The sequence below is a fragment of the Dicentrarchus labrax genome, unplaced genomic scaffold (genome assembly GCF_905237075.1).
Source record: "Dicentrarchus labrax unplaced genomic scaffold, dlabrax2021, whole genome shotgun sequence".
NCBI classification, from domain to species: Eukaryota; Metazoa; Chordata; class Actinopteri; family Moronidae; genus Dicentrarchus; species Dicentrarchus labrax.
In genome coordinates, this window is record NW_026136702.1 from 9,311,781 (window position 1) to 9,328,210 (window position 16,430).

At 37.8% G+C, this 16,430-nt stretch overlaps 1 protein-coding gene across 4 annotated transcripts in view; it reads right to left on the bottom strand.

Annotated features, from left to right (window-relative positions):
- Positions 1-1,767: 1,767 nt before the first annotated feature.
- Positions 1,768-16,430, bottom strand: part of mlip (muscular LMNA-interacting protein) — a 30,768-nt gene continuing 16,105 nt past the window's right edge. For 3 of the 4 annotated variants that reach the window (XM_051416906.1, XM_051416879.1, XM_051416896.1), the window contains 7 exons: positions 16,153-16,248; positions 15,984-16,067; positions 15,827-15,886; positions 14,243-14,290; positions 12,490-12,552; positions 12,252-12,377; positions 1,768-4,030 (listed from right to left, as the gene is read on the bottom strand). In XM_051416906.1, the coding sequence (XP_051272866.1) occupies positions 3,818-4,030; positions 12,252-12,377; positions 12,490-12,552; positions 14,243-14,290; positions 15,827-15,886; positions 15,984-16,067; positions 16,153-16,248 (690 nt within the window). In that variant the 3' untranslated portion in view covers positions 1,768-3,817. The remainder of the gene's footprint in view (positions 4,031-12,251; positions 12,378-12,489; positions 12,553-14,242; positions 14,291-15,826; positions 15,887-15,983; positions 16,068-16,152; positions 16,249-16,430) is intronic. The other variant, XM_051416888.1, reaches the window with a different exon arrangement.

The window sequence follows — 16,430 nt, forward strand, 5'->3', positions numbered from 1 at the left end:
GACTCTGATGATGACATTTTGTAAATAATGTTAAGAATGTTTTTGCTTTTGTTCTTTTCTTTCTTTTGTTCCTTCCTCTTCTAAACAACTGCCATGATGATACATTTTAAAAATCCATGTGAATTGATGTGTCGGACAATTAAGTTGGGACTATATACTTTGTTTTTATTTTATTCTTATACTTTTGTTTTGTTTTTTTTACTGTTAGTGATTAATGAATAATCAAAAGGGGGAATTGTAATGGTAGATTCAGTTTCTTTGTTTCAGCCACTGCAGATGCCCAACCTCCCCCTTCCTAACACAAGATGCCAGGTCCTTTTGAGTTTTGTAGATTGTGATGTCTGGACTTGGCTTTGCACCTGAATGCAAGATCCTGTAGGACACCTCATATGTAAAACACACCAGCAGGGGGTCGGCCCTGATGTCTGCAGTGGGCAGAGGGGTGGGAAAGCACTTCCTGGAAGGCCAGACCCCTACAGCAGACAAAGGGGTGTGAAAGAGGTGGTCCTCAGGTATAAATGTTTAGATATCCCCATGTTCGGGGTCCTTCTTCATCTTTGACCGCTCGTGTGTTGATTGACCTTTTCTTTGCAAAGAAAATAAACTTGTCGGCCAGCAGAAGCTCTCTATTTCATTCTTCACCAGCAGCAGAGAAATTTCCACAACAGACTTTCCATATTGCAATTATGAAATGTAGCTGTACACAGAATGTTGAACAATAACTTTGAATTATGTTTTACACAACCCTTCATAGTTTTAAAGTGATTATAATTCAATGTGGATTTTTTTTTAAGTGAGAATCGGCTGCAGAATGTCAACATTTTCTCTTTATTGATTATATAGACTGTGGTTTGATGTACTGACGTACTGTATTGGTGCTGACTTTGATGATCAGTGTGCATGTGTACACACGTGTTTGCAGTGGCACTGAGGTACAAAACAGAAGTGCAATGGGATTGGCCAACTGCTCATTGCCATGGATACCAACATACTAATATTGCTGTCTGGAGAATCTGAAAGTCGATGGATGACAGATCCTTAATCTGGACACACACGAGGAGGACTGGAGCTTTAATGAAAGGAGGCAAAAAGAAGAGAGTGTGTGCAGTATTATTACATCTTAGTTCACCATGAATCATCTAGCCCCGCCAGCAGTGATCAAAAATACTCATCTATCTGTTCTTGAATCAGTCAGTTTCAGTTTGAGTTAAGTCACTCTTCATATTAAATTGAGATAACCTGGGTTAGAATCACATTGTATTTAACAAACAAAGAAATCCCGCTGCTTAACCAATAGATCCTGAATTTCATATTTTTCCCAGAGAATCAGACCAGAACCAGACCTCGGCTTAAAACTGCTGTAGCTCTCTAAGCTGTTGAGTTCTAGGTCATGTCATTAGCTACCGTTCAAGATATTTTTACGACTACTTCAACATTCTTGACTTTGATTATGGCTACACGTTTTGCTGTTGAACCACTGCACCGCTCCGAGGTCCACAGCAAGTAGAGAGCCATGCGAGTGCATCAATCAACCACACCTTTTTAACTCCTGGTTGTCCAAGAGCCCCTCTGAGGTTGAGTGGGCTTTTCTTCGGGGGTTTATATAATCAGGTGCGAATGATCAGTTTCTAACACTGCTGCTCTGCAAATGAAAACACTTTCTATGTGCCCTTTCAAAAGAATAGTGCCACAGCCTGTAATTATTTTCTCTATAGATATGGAAATGTACATATAGCAACAGAAGGATATAAAACTCAGAACATGGGGGGAGATAGGGAAGTCCTTTATTACATACCATTTTTCTTTCAATCATTTAATTATATTAAAATAGTATTTTCTTTTTTATTTAAAAATCTGTGCCAGTTGATCTTAATGTCTTTGCTGTTCGATGTCTTGCACCAATTGACCGTTCACTAAATCCATCCCCAAAAACAACAATTGTCGAATCATAGCTTAGCAACCAGTGCAGCAGGTCTGTCAAGCTTTAGATTTCTCCACATGCTGTAATTGGCCGGCTCTGTGGAGGTGAGAAAGTCAGCAGGGGCTTCTCTCAAAAATCTTTTACACAACTATTTCTGTCACTTTTCATTTGTACTTTTCACTTTGCCTTCCAGGAGAGACTGTCAGAGAATGTGCACTGTTATTTGCATATTTATACTGTAAATTATATCATGTTCATTAAATTCATGGTTAATAATCCAACCTTGACATTTAACAACAGGGAAATACAAATGCGGTGTATTATGCAACACATTAGTCATTCTATTTATTGTAATGCAAAAATAAATGAAACGTATAATAAAGGTAATAAACTTGAGTGAAGTTGTCCAACCTGATTATATGAATGGTGCATTGTTCTAATTTACGTCTAATTGGATCTTTGCTGGTTCCTGCTCCCTCTTCCTCCATCCTTTCTTGTTCAGAACCATGTCCACCTGTAGAGTGCTCATATTTATCGGACTGGCTATCAAATATTATATATAATATATACCATACAGGTTATAATGGGGAAACAACTGAAAGTTGATAGCCTTTTTTAACCACTTTAGTGTAATTCTCTAAACGTTTGTGCAGTCTGACCAGTTAAACCCTGAAAATGGTCAGACCTGCAGGAAGGCAATGAAACCTCCAGGTTGACAGAAACATTTTGTTCTTCTAGTTGTTTCATTTAGTTAGTTCATAACATGAGCATGAAAAAGCGCCATCTCACCTTCTCTAGACCAGCCCTGTGCCTTTGTCTCGCTCCTGCCTGCTTTTCACAACACCTTCGAGTGTGTTTAGATCAGGCATAAACACTTTAGTCTTCCCATGTGGTTGAACAATACGTTGTATGAGCTAGTTCTTTTCTAATATAACCCTCTCATGAGGCTGTAGCTCTGATGGTGTGTTGAGTGTGTAATTTATATTTGCAGCTTTGACTGGACAGTTGTGCTCTGACGTAACCGCCACAAGATGTTCACTTCTTGTACAGTATCCTCAGAGTAAAGTTTTTTTTTCATTCACATTGTTGAAATTGTTTTAAATACAAGAACGGTGTTTGAGCTGGCAAGATTGATCAGCATTGCCATTTTACAAGTGGAGCAGAGAACAAATTTGTGCTTCTATTTCTTCAGGCATAAAACAAGTGTGATTAGCTCTCGATTGGCTGACACTTTGTGCTAGAGGACATTTGCATAAAGTTGAGCTAGAACTGAAAAGCAGCCTGTCACTGCCCCAGCTATTTGTATGAACGTCTCCTTAAGCAGGAATAACACTTTCTGCGTCCACTGGTATGCAAGGGTTCGGACATCCGCATACCCCCAATTTGTTGTGACAACGCAGACTGGCCTGCATGTTGCCATCAAAAACATAAATAAGACCCCATTTGCAGGGTTCTTGTTTTAAAAAGAAACAAATAAAAACATTAACTGGCAGAGACAGTGTAAAACGTATAGCCAGCTGGCCACAGATGGCTGATGGCTCAAATGGAGAGGCCTCTTTTTGTCTATCTCTATCTAAACTTAGGGACCCATTGTTTGAGTGAATTTGAGTGGTAAATCTGCCACCAGTTATCACTGCAAACTGTGTATGTCAGTGGAAAGCTTGGCAGCCATAGCAACAGTAACTAAGGAGGCAGAGCTTAGGGAAAGGTCAGTTGCATGCATTTTTATCTCCTCTGTAAGGCATATTAAACCCTGGTTTAACACGCAGCCATACATATTGCTACATACTCATTCAATAATGTGAATGTAAAGATCTTCAATACCGATTGTGTCTAAGCAGATAACTGTTCATTGAAAAAGAGAGTTAGGAAGAGTTATGCTTTAGTGTTAATGCTTTAAATATGAGTTTCAAAAGCTTCCATCCGCCCCTCAGTTGGACTGAAGGAGGATGAACCATCTTTTACGGGGTGACTGATCTGGTCTTCAGGCTCTGTAATCTGCAGGTCACATACTGAGAACGGAGTTCTTCTTTCAGGTTTCATCTCCTCTCTCAACGTTGAACTTGTGTAAAAATAGTTTCCTGCCTCTTCGAGACTCTTACTCTGCGCCTGAAATAGAGAAGGAAGAGGAAGCAATTATATTAACAGAGCAGCAGCAATTAGGATCATGCGGTTTCCCGCTGTTGCCTATAGTTGATTTCTATCTAGACATCCCATTTAGACTGATTTCAGCCCACGCTGAAACTGCTTTAAATTAGTTCCTCCTGTGGTTGCTTTGGGTTTGCAGTGGGATGAATATTCATTGTGTATTTTTCTCATCTCTCAGAGATAAAATATCAGCATGACAGCATATTACTTTAACAATATACTTTTGTAATTGTGCTATCACACCAGAGGGCCATTATAGCATTGAAGTGGAAGCATGTTTTCATACCAAGAGCAAGACTGTATTCATGGTGAATATTATGGTTAAAGCTTCTCAGACTTTGGACCAACAGTGGTAGAAATAAATAAAACAAATGTCACACCTCAACACAGACAACATGGAATCATTTTCACAAGGATTGTCTCATTTTTGTGGAACGGTTACATTTAGGTATTTTAAACTGCTAAAGGTTATAAAAAAATTGTGGTCAGGGTTATGGTCTGTAGCAGACAGGATTTTGCTTGTACATTGTTTATTGTCATTTATATTGTCTGGGTGGATGAAAACTCTGGTCCATCTCCACAATACTCACTTCTGCAGTCTATGGAGGTTATAAGAAATATAAAAGATATAATTTGTGTCGTCTTACAGCCATGAAATCAACATCACAGGAATTGTCACACTGTCTAACAAAAGATAAATAGTTTTTGGTCTAATCCCAATTCAGTGATAAAATGCAAATATCACCCTTCCTGGATTTGGTAGCTGTGATGCAAGGTTGCCTGCAGAGGTGTAGTGGCTAGTAGTACAGGAAGTTGACAAAGTGAAATTGTGTGAATGTCTGTGGCGTTCTTATGTTAAAACCAAAGAGTGGATTCGTCAGTCACTAGTCAGTTAAGTTACACACAGTAGACCCTTTCTCACGTGTTCCTCAATTTCTTTCCTCTCCTCATCTCCTGTCATCTTAGTCCCTCCCAAACGAGATGCGAACAGGGGAGGTAAGAAAGAGACAAGAGGAGAAAGGAGTCCAGGCAATGGGCATTTATCAAAATGAAACATCCTTGCGGAGCCTTCATTTAAAAAAACAACTTTAATTAAATATGGCTTGTCGGGCAGCTGCAACACCTGCCCATTGTTTTGTTACAGCCTATTGCTGTGTGTTATGATCTCTGTCAGATGAGCATAAAAGTGATTATGACAACTAATATATCTACTTTTAATTTAACTCACAATGTGGCATGAATGTATGTAATAACTACAAATGATTGTATGAGAGGTACTATACATGCACTGGCATACATTATATATTATATCAAGATAGTGTAAAATCCATCTGGTTGTTATATGGATAATGTAAATAACTGCTCTTACATACTTCCCCCAAAAAATGACATTGAGTGTTAACACAATAAATAAAACACTGAATCTGTTTTATGTAAATGGTTATGTAAATCCTCTGGTGTTAACATCCAGACCAGAATGCCAAAATAAATTTTTATGTGTGTGTTTAAAAAAGAGTTTAAGTAAAAAAAAATAAATGAAGTTGCATCAGAAGATTTAAGTCATGTAGGAAGATGATCTGCTGATGTTTTATAATCATAACCCTCTTCATCTGAAAGTCATCTGCACAGTCTGACAGACCGCACACTGATGTTCATTCAGGTCGACACTGCTGATTTCAGGAAGAGAAATCAACATAACCAGAAATGTTATTTCACTACTCTGTTTTTTTTTTTTCTTTTCTAGCGTCTTTCTGTTTGAATTAAGAAATAAATCAGAACAGGAAAGAGGCAGGGGCCTCTTTCCTGCAGGGGCATCTTTTATGTAGGGGCATCTTTCAGGACTCAATTTTCCTTCACAGTATGTATATTTCATATCTCATTCTGGGTTTAGTTTTCGATGAAGAGCTGCTTTATTATGCTGCCTGCCGATTTTTTCCTGCTTTGATTTAACTTGGGCACACGTTAAGTGGAAAATACAAGAATAAAATCATATGTCGCAAAAAAAAATTAAAAAAGGTCTAATATAAAATGTTCTGCCCGATTTGTTTAGCAATTTCCAGAACCCATCACAATTCAAACTCACTTATATTATTGTCACTTAGGAGCCATGACCTTAATCAACATAATCATAAGTGGCAGATTGAAAGAAGTGATCTGTTGAATACTGTGAAGGTAAGGTCAGTCAATTAATTTAAGAGAGAAAGTAAATGATCTCATCAGCCTGGTCCTACAGAGTTAATACATATTTAATCAGAAATAGAACTTAGAACTTACTGCAGTTTAATATACATACTATATATTATATAGTTTATATACTATCGTTTTTTTTCTTTTGACTATTCTATTGTTGGTAACAGGTCACCTAGATTTGGTCAAGGGTCATTTGACAAACAAAATAAAAACAGAATAACAAAGCCATATAGAAAATGTCCAAATGCAGAATGAGCAGTTTCAGCTGCAGGCCATCCAGAGACACTCATAAGCAGCTGTGAATATTTTGGTTCACTCAGGTTTAATCCATTCATCACACAATCAAGTTACTCTTAGTACTAAACAAAACATGTGTCAACAAAACCTTCGGTACTGGTGGAAGTTAGCAAGCCTACACACACATTTAATGGGACAAAAAAGCTATCTGTAGTCATTGTGTGCAGGCGGTGTCCGGTGGAGAGCTACTGCCTGCTGCAGGGATGGCCAATGGCAGCTGGGGGAAATCGGTCTATTACCAACCCTGTGCGCCCTCTCAGCTCCTGGTACACACTGTGGCAAAGCTTTGTGGATAAAATCTGTTTTTACATTCTGTTTATCCCACATTTCCCTCCCATCTTCACAACATCTACGGAGTCTAAAGGGAGCGTCATCTCTTTCTGCATTCACTTGCAATTTCCGACCAGCCACAACTGTTCATATATACATATTTTTTGTAACTAGATTGTCCAAATCTAGGGCGACAGGGCAGCTGCCAACCTGGTAGAGCCGCCCCTGGCCATAGAGTGCTACAACTTCTTGACAATGGCCTCATCATATTCTACTGATAATCAGGTTGCAGTAACACGGCAAGAAATGCAGCAGTGCACCAAAAAAAAAAGGCAGTGAGGAAGAAGACTACAAGCATGGATGTAAACAATGCAGAAAACAAGTTTTCTGCTGCCAGAACAGTGGGCTCTTCTCATGTGTCTATTGTATGCCACCTCGACTCCTCCGTCCTTCTACTTGTTACCTGGAAATAAATCCCAACGTGCCATCTTGAAGCACATCTCAATTCCTAAAATGCATTTCGAGGAGAGCGGGGATGCACAGGGATATCCTTTTCAGCACCTATTACATATAAAAGAGGAATGACATGGAACATACAAACCATGGGGGGAGTCCTCTACAAATACATATGGTTGTATTAGTTATTTAAGATGATCAAATGCACAGTCAAACCCTCTGCCTTTAGCTGTTCGTGTAGTGCCTCTTAAGGTGTTGTTGTAGCTGCATTTCTTAATGACATTTCACCAAAATTCAGTGTGAGGGAGACAAGATCCTTGCTTTCTGCTAGACAATTTATTAGCAAATAAGTAGGAACTGTATTGCCTAATTTAGTTTCAGACACTAAAATAGGCTTAAAGGGCTTGAAGCAAGTAAACAATTTGGGTTCAGGTCAAACTTCACAACAAATCAACTTCACACTAATCATTTTTCCTTTAATGATTATTAAGTTTGTTTTTTGTAGGGAACAGGGTTTTTTTTAATCAAACATCTTCAGCTTTGTTTAAAAGTTAGTTGGTCAGAAAAGCAGAAACAGCCATTTACAGATTCATTCTTAGATTTGTAACACACTGCACACACCACAATTATATATGTTTCCATGACGGCTCTTAATTATTAATGAATTTGTGCTCACAAGCCTTCCATTACTTCACAATACTAAAAACAAAATAGTCATTTTCATGCTGGGCACACACTGTCACATAATTTAATTATACAAACAAAGGGAAAAACACACTCAATAGTAAAATAAAATAAGTTAATTTTACTGTTTCACATAAGGGTTTAACCTGCTCTGATTAAATATTCAGAGTATAAAAAGATGAACATTACTTAATGGCCAATTCATGAATAAGAACTGTTTGAAATAATGCTTCGTAAAACATTAGCCTGATTTCAGACCTCTGAAGCGTTGCCCTCAGTGAATTGTTAAAAACAAAAGGCTTAATTTGGATGAGATTGATACAACAACTTGTTGTAAGTCAAACTTCTAAAATAACAACTTAAATTGAAAGATTATGCTTGTTGCAACCGCTACTACAACTTCCATGTCAACTGAAGATACTTCCACAGTGCAGATATTTAAAAGCTTAGAGCAAAATAACCCCAAGATGTCAATGTTTTATTTTTAGTTAGCCGCTGTGACTTCCTGGAGTGTCCACTGTGTCAATTTTACACCTCCAACAAGATAAAATGTGTTAATTGGTGAACTTTAGAGGTTCTAACAGGTGTTTTTTGTTATCTTTGGACCGGTTCGAATTCTGACTTCTTATTTTGATCTTCTGAATTGTTTTAGTTTTAGTCCAGTTTTAGTTGACAAACTGTCATAAGATTTTAGTTAATAGGGTTAACAAGGACAGCAGCGGTTTATTTTAGGTTGTATTGTATTTCAAGTTTAATAAAAACAGGCCAGCTTTTTATCTTGTTTTTATTCACTGACGAAAAAGATTTCTTTTAGATTTTATTTAGCTAGTCCGTGAAAAAATGTGGTCGGTTGAGGAAAACTGTGACTTAAATCTATTTGTCAATTAAATTAACACTGCATTGGACAGAGCCAGGCTAACTGTAGCTTCACATAGTGTGCAGATATCAGAGTGATACCAATCTCATCTACTCTGAATGAGCAAAATATTCCTTTAATGATCACAATATCAAATCACACACCCAAACTATAGAAATATTGACTGGCATCTCACAACTAATAATTGATTTGTGGATTCGAGCGTTTGTAAGAACAGAAAAGCATCAACATCATCCAAATCAAAACTCCATCAACCTGAATTAACTTGAGCTGAAATTAATTAATGATTACCTCACTGAATAATGTTTACTGCAAAGATAAGAAACAAACTGCATCACACACTGAATATAAATGTTGCAGCTAATAACAATGTGCATATGAATATGTTCCACATCACAACAAACCAATAACAAAGCTAAATATTCCACAAGGATATACTGGAAATAAGCTACCAATGTTCTCTGCATCAGAAATGCTGCTATTGTGTGCATCTCTGGAGGTAAATGGCTGCCCTTCAGATGGATAACTGTGTTTTTAGTGTCAAACACGTCAACAGCATTGACAAGTTAAAAACCTCTCTGTTGTGGAAGATTGCTGAAAGCTTGCACTCACTGACTCACTGGTAATGGTTTAAATGTCCGCGGTCTGATCAGTTCTTTGTATATCTGAAAATCTTGTCCTTGACTGCCAGTCGTCATTTTGACCTTGACATTTAATGAGTACATATTCCAGAACTAAACAAAGCTCAGACTATAATACCTATATAACTATAATGTATGATACTTCCATAACATTGGTAGTACTAATGATTTCCAATTATTTTCTGGTTCTCTGACACAGTGTGGGAGCTGGGGAATAAAAACTGGAATGATAAGGAGGTCTGTACTAAAGTAAATATTCATCACAATACAGTGAGACAGTAAAAGAAAAGAAAATATTCTACAAGAAGCGTCAGGGCACTTTCATTAATTCTGTGGTTGTCAGAATTGTTTCAAAAACATGATTCTCTTCAGTGCAATGTAGTTCAAACTCCTGTGTGCTTTAATTATTATTATTATATTTTACCACCTCTCATTGCTGTGTATGAAAAAAGGTTTGGGTGATCAATTGCCACACATTCATCTATTCTCCTGATAGCTCTCCAAACCTGTTTCCCCTCATCAGTGAGAAAATTGGAGCCGTTACTGAGATTCTCTAAGGCAGAGTAAAGAATGCTTAACATGAGGAGTCGCTGTCTGATGTTGTGCCAGTGTTGTTTCTTTAAGACTTTAGAAATTGTACTTCACAAAAAACATTTCATCAATAACTCCCCCACTTGCATGAAAAGTGAAAAAGTTTGCAGGTGAATCTGTGTCAGTGACAATGAACTTTTGGGGTGACAAACAGCCTTCCTCTCTAGCTCTAACCACTGTCTGTATGCGGAAATAGTCCTCCAAATACATTGCTTCCACTTCTTAAGTTGTTTGACAAAAAATAGGTTTGGAAACCCGCCAGAATCTCAGCAGCTTGTGAAGAAAAAGAACGGTCCTCTGAGAGGATTTTACAAGTCTAGCTGACGAGACAGGTAATGTGGTGAAAAATCGAACAAGAGGAGGAGAGAAGGTAAAATTGCTCACTGCAAGTAGTGGTAGTGTTTAACTTCTTTGGAATTAAATAACTTTTTCCCAAAACATGTAAAATGATGTTTGGACCCACACAGCTACTCATAACTATACTATACACCGATCAGCCATAACATTATGACCCCCGGGAACACACCACAAGAGCTACAGTGTTGGAGATGCTCTGAACCAGTCGTTCAGCCATCACAATTTAGCCCTTGTCAAAGTCGCTCAAATCCTCAAGCTGCCTATTTTTCCTGCTTCTAACACATCAACTTCGAGGGCAAAATGTTCATTGCTGCCTGATATATCCCACCCACTGTCAGGTGCAGTGATAACGAGATAATCGATGTCGAGATAATCACTTCACCTGTCAGTGGTCATAATGTTACGGCTGATTTCTTTTAGTTATAATGAAAACAGGAGCCGATTACTCTTAAATAACAGAGAGCTTTAAGCCTAATATCCTATTGATTTTGTCCTAGAAGAGATGACTTCAGTTAAAAAGATAGATGGAGGCCATCCACAGTTCCCCAGCATCACATTAATCATTCTGTTGAGGACTTTATACCTGATGGATATTTGGAGCAACAACAAACTTTATCAGATAAATGGTAATGGTTGTATTGCCTGTTAGGAACACACACACACACACACACACACACACACACACACACACTGTTGGAGATGTGAGTGATGTAGAGTGGTGTTATTTTGCAGAGAGTGTGGAGTGCATCGGTTCTTTAACACTAAGGCTGTGTTTACATAAAATGTGAAACTTCTCCATTTGCTATTACCTAAAATATGAGATTTTTACCCACCGACAAGTGGCTATTTGGAAGAGTAGACATCAGTATATAAGGTAGGAAAGAAGATGATGAGATCAAACTCTCTCACTGAAACTTAATGTGGTTCCTTATTCCATGTGCAGTAAGTGGCAGACTCAGGCTGGAATTGAAAAAAAAATAAAAAGGGGACCAGCACACAGAAATCTGTGATGCATTTATGGTGAAACAGCTAATTCAAAGCTAGGACTAACACCCTAGAGGGCCCTTCATCATCTTTGATCTACCATAGGGGCCTCCAAGAGAGTACCAAAGTGAAATCTTCAGTCAATATAGAACATGTCAATCTTCCATCATAACGGGCCTCCATATTGAAACATGAAGCAATAATACCAGACGAAGACCTCGAAAATAATTGACAAGGAAGAGGTAATGAACTCTCCATTGATTAAATAGAGAAAGAAGAAGAGCTCCAGAAAAAGCTAGTATGTGACCCTTGAGTTAATTATTTCTCATTATAGATATATTTATTATACGCAAACCATTACTTGATCATTTGTATTTTTTGTATTTCCTATTTCATGTCACTGTAAATTGACTTTTGATTGTACAGTGTGATAAATCTAAAATTGCATATTTATCACTGCTCATTTAGCAGGATTAGTTGGTACACACCAGCTAGAAACAAGTTTGTTGAACTTTTGTTTTTTCTTTACATTTGCTGTAAATGTAGAAGTATTTCGACAACAATGTCGATGTGTTACCTGTGTGACATACACACATATACAGAAGGGAAGAGCAGAGAATCAGAATCAGAAGTTTCTTTAGTTTACTTGAACTTGTTAAAGTTGGAGTCAATTGTAACTGTCATGAAATTCATGAGACACGTTTCTTTTAACACATTTCACCACAAGGAGTGTGAGATACAAAAAACACTTGTCACTTAAAAACGACTGTGTATCACTGTGTGGGTTTGAAAACCTAAACAGACACAGATTCCTGTCCTAATGCCACCAGCATACCTTTTTGTTGTCAGTTAAGGTTTTCTTGACGTCAAACTGGCTGAAGGGGTTTGGATGAAATTCTTCTTCATCCCCCACTGTCATTCTTGGAATGGCCGTCATTGGGCGAATAACCCCGGGTTTCGTCTGGACAGACAGATAAACAGCAGAGAGGAATTCATCCTCGTAAGTAGCTTTCCAAGACACTTTACATAATCAGTGTTATAGAAGTCGCATCAAATAATAATTGAATGTCTACCTTTTTAGGATGCATAAGGTTTCTTTCCACACCGGTAGATGGGTGCAAGCTGCATAAAGATGCCTGAATATATTATGTGGAAGAAAACCATCAACATAGTTATTAGTGTCTCTCTAAACTGAAATACTGATAACAAAACCATTTGCAGGTTAAGCAAAAGTATTAAAGGATTGAGGCTTATCACCGGACATTTTGTGCATTAAGCAAGAAATTAAAAAATGTATGTATCAAAATACATCTGTGCATGAAATGAAATGATTAGAGATAGCAGACAGGCCTCAAAATAACCAGTGGTTTGTTATTAAAGTTAGTTTTATTGCGCCAGATGTGCAGAAACATCTGCCTTCTGTTCTGATGTACCCACAATTAATTAACTGATGTAACTGCTCACATTTTCTTGTGACAGCATAAATGAAAATGCCAACAATAATTCCCAATATTGCTATGTAATCCTTTTAGGGGAACATCAGTTATTTGTAATGTGTGCTCAGATCATGAAAGAAGACAGTCTACTAAAGGGAGAGTTCAAGCATTTTAGAAATACCCTTCACAAGATGAGAAGATCAGTATTAATCTTGTGTCTTGTGCGTTCAATGTGGAGCTGCAGTTGGGACATAATTAGCCTAGCTAGCTTAGATACTGGAGGTTGTGGTTTTAGTCGTTCCTGACAAACAGACGCAGTGAAGTTGCCATGTTTGATACAATTGTGACTGCACAGAGACCAAAATATGCAGTCGCTGTCTATATCTGGCAGCTGTAGCCAGAAGGAGATATAACCACATCATTTAAAAATGTTTTAACTTGCAAAACAGGTACACACACAAAAAAAAATGTGTGCATATCCCCGGGCTTTAAGGAGAACTACTTCAGAGATAAGAGGAGAATAGAAAGGAGAGAGGGCTGAAGGGAAATAATATTAAGGACTGAAGTTTCTGGTGAAACTAGCAATTAGGGGGACGACATGAGAATGGGTAAAATTTGGGACAGGGGAGTTTGGGGTGGGCTTGGTCATGTGGCCACTTGTTCTGAGTGAGGATTAATGAGGTGTGTTTACAGGACGCACCTACCATTACGCACAGGTGACAGGCGTGTCATTGTAAACATCTTTTCAGTAGCTAAGATTGTCATTAAGCTGTAGGATCTTACAAACACATTTTTAGATATTTTTATCATAAATTCCTTAAGCAGTGGAGGCTGTATTCTTCTCATCTGGTTTAATCAGGTCGAATTACATCAATTACATGTTATTTATGATAATCAGTGCAGTAGACAAGTGAAAACACATCAAATAAAATACCAACGGTCCAGTGTTGAAATTCACGGAAATGACACAAGACAAAAATGTGTCTTACTTTCTGTCTAACATCTAGCTTTGTAGTTGCAGATTGCAGCTCACTCGAGATTACCGTGGCCACGAAACACGGAAAAATCTCGTGAAAACATAACTATGAATATTATATTACATTTCTGCCAATAGATCCCTCCAAAGAACCAGTGTCTATTCCTGCTACATCAACTCCATGTTCATATTTTTGAAGTAATAAAATTCCTGATGGAAATTATTCTCTTTATAACTTTAAGGGTCGTCTTAACTTACACAGTCTTGTGAATTGGGGACTAAAATTGTCTGAAAGTTAATATGAAAGAAGAATCACGCTGTCAGTATTGGGATGTCACTTTCGTTCTGTGGGAGTAAAAATCCTGGGAAAAACGTTTTCCATTAATTCAACAGAACTACCACACTCCTACTCACGTATTTGGTTTCACGTCCCAAGGATTTCGGAAATGATGAGTTGTTCTGCTGAAAGTGAAAAAGAAAGAAAGAACTGAAACAAAACAACAGAGTTACACAAGCCTCAACAAGTGGGATCATCTGAAAATGATTCATCCACTATTTCAAATGTGTGACAGTCAAAAGTGACTGAGATGTAAAAAGAAATCCTTGGTGGAGAACAACTCCAGAACTCATGGACTCATTGAAAACATCTGAACTCTTAAGTGTTTTTCCTCCTTTTTTACTTATTCTTAAGTTTAAGTGTTTCGTTTTCTCTTATTGTGCAGCAGTTATTTTCTCTTTTCCTAGTCAGTGATTGAAATTCACACAATTTCATCACTGTACTCTGGATCAACTAAATGCATTGTCAGACATCCAGTCCAACCACAATAAATGTGTCAATTTCACTGTGATAGCTAACTACACTCAACAGTTGTGTGCCAAGCCTCTGACCGCCATTGGTACTGTGTGTTTGGTTGTGATTGTTATTCTTGTGTTTTGATTCTTAGTTTTTACATGGTGTTTTTCATTGTGTCTGTTTTTTACAGACACAGTGTAATAGTGTATGATAATGTCCTTACACAACATAGTGTAAAGAGTTGATTTACTGATCTTTATCTTTATCTCTGTAACCTGTGCACTAGAGGCCTCCACCCAGGGACAGGGACAGCTGATAATTATCTACATTTATTCTACTATTCATGTATTGTGCATTGGCCCTGCTAAATAAATAAAAACACCATGCATAAAGAATATTTAACATGTTTCTACAAAACAATTGTGTATTGTGTATTCCTTATTTTAGTTTTAATTAGTTTTTCATTTGGCTCAAGGTTCCTTGGAGAATTTTGACACGCTAGTTATATGATACATTTATTGCTTTTCTTTTTGATTTAGAAACATGCTGTGGCTGTTTGATGCCCTACAAATTAAATTGACAGCCCTGTGATTTGGTTCGTGTCAGATTGCATTTGTGTGGTGCTGACAGATTTGATCACATTTGGGTTCATCTTTACAAACTCTAACTTTATTTTGAATTCCATTGAACATCCCAAAGTCTCATAAGATACTAAATATGTCAAGCTGAATATCAGATGTGTGAAAACAGTATAATACAGATTCAGTTTTTCTAAAGCTGTCAGCTAAAACAGAAAGAGTTAGCCTGGCTCTTTCCAATTGTGACCAAATCCACCTGCCAGCACTTCTAAAGCTCGCTCATTAACATGTTATATCGTGTTTAATTCAAACAACTAAAGTGTAAAAATGACAAGATGGCTTTACAGGAATTATGTGTCATACTATTTCTTGTGTCTTCCTGGAGTCACTGCGCCCGGCTGATGTAAACGTACATTAAATGTCAGGCTGTAAACCCACAAATTTTGATTTTTTAAATCATCTCCTGCTCCAGATTCATATTTACTGTAACAGTAGTATCAAACTTCTCATATAACTATCAGTGAATAAGTATATTTCCCAAAACCTTTAATTGAAGAAACTTAAAGGGAAAACCAAGAGCTTATGAGCTTGCTATGTGTCACATGCAGTTAAAGAAACATACTGTACCTGCAGACCAGCGCTGGGAGTCGATGATCTGGAGGACTGCAGTGACTGGGATGTTTTGCCCTTAAAGGTTGCAAAAATAAACATTAAATCACTTTTGATATTACAAATCAACATTTGTACATGTTTGAATATATATGATGAAGTTACTTGAACTCACTTCTGGAATGGAATTTGCCAATATTTCATCAATAACTGCATAAAGTTCCTCTGACTGTTGACGGAGCTGAGCGGGTGAGCACATCTGCAGGAAGCACAACATGATTGATGTTACCGGTCTGTCGTATGAAGTGTGCAGTGACAACCAGCAGTGATGTGTGCAAAAATACCTCAGCGTGGGTGTCTGCAACACCTCTGTCCAATGTAACACCTCGGCCCAGCGTGTGACACGGACTCTCTTCTCTCTCTACCTGCTCGTCTATTGCCTGTGAATGCAAAGCAGAGTGAACTGAGTGAGATCCCTGCTAAAACTGCTGCTTTCTTTTCTCAGACAACATAAGTGCAACATCTCTTCCAAACAATTCATATTCATCCACTCTGTATTCTTCACAGACAGCTCTCCCTTCTCTGCAGCTCTAAATGTATCGTACTGCGGTGTGAATAACTC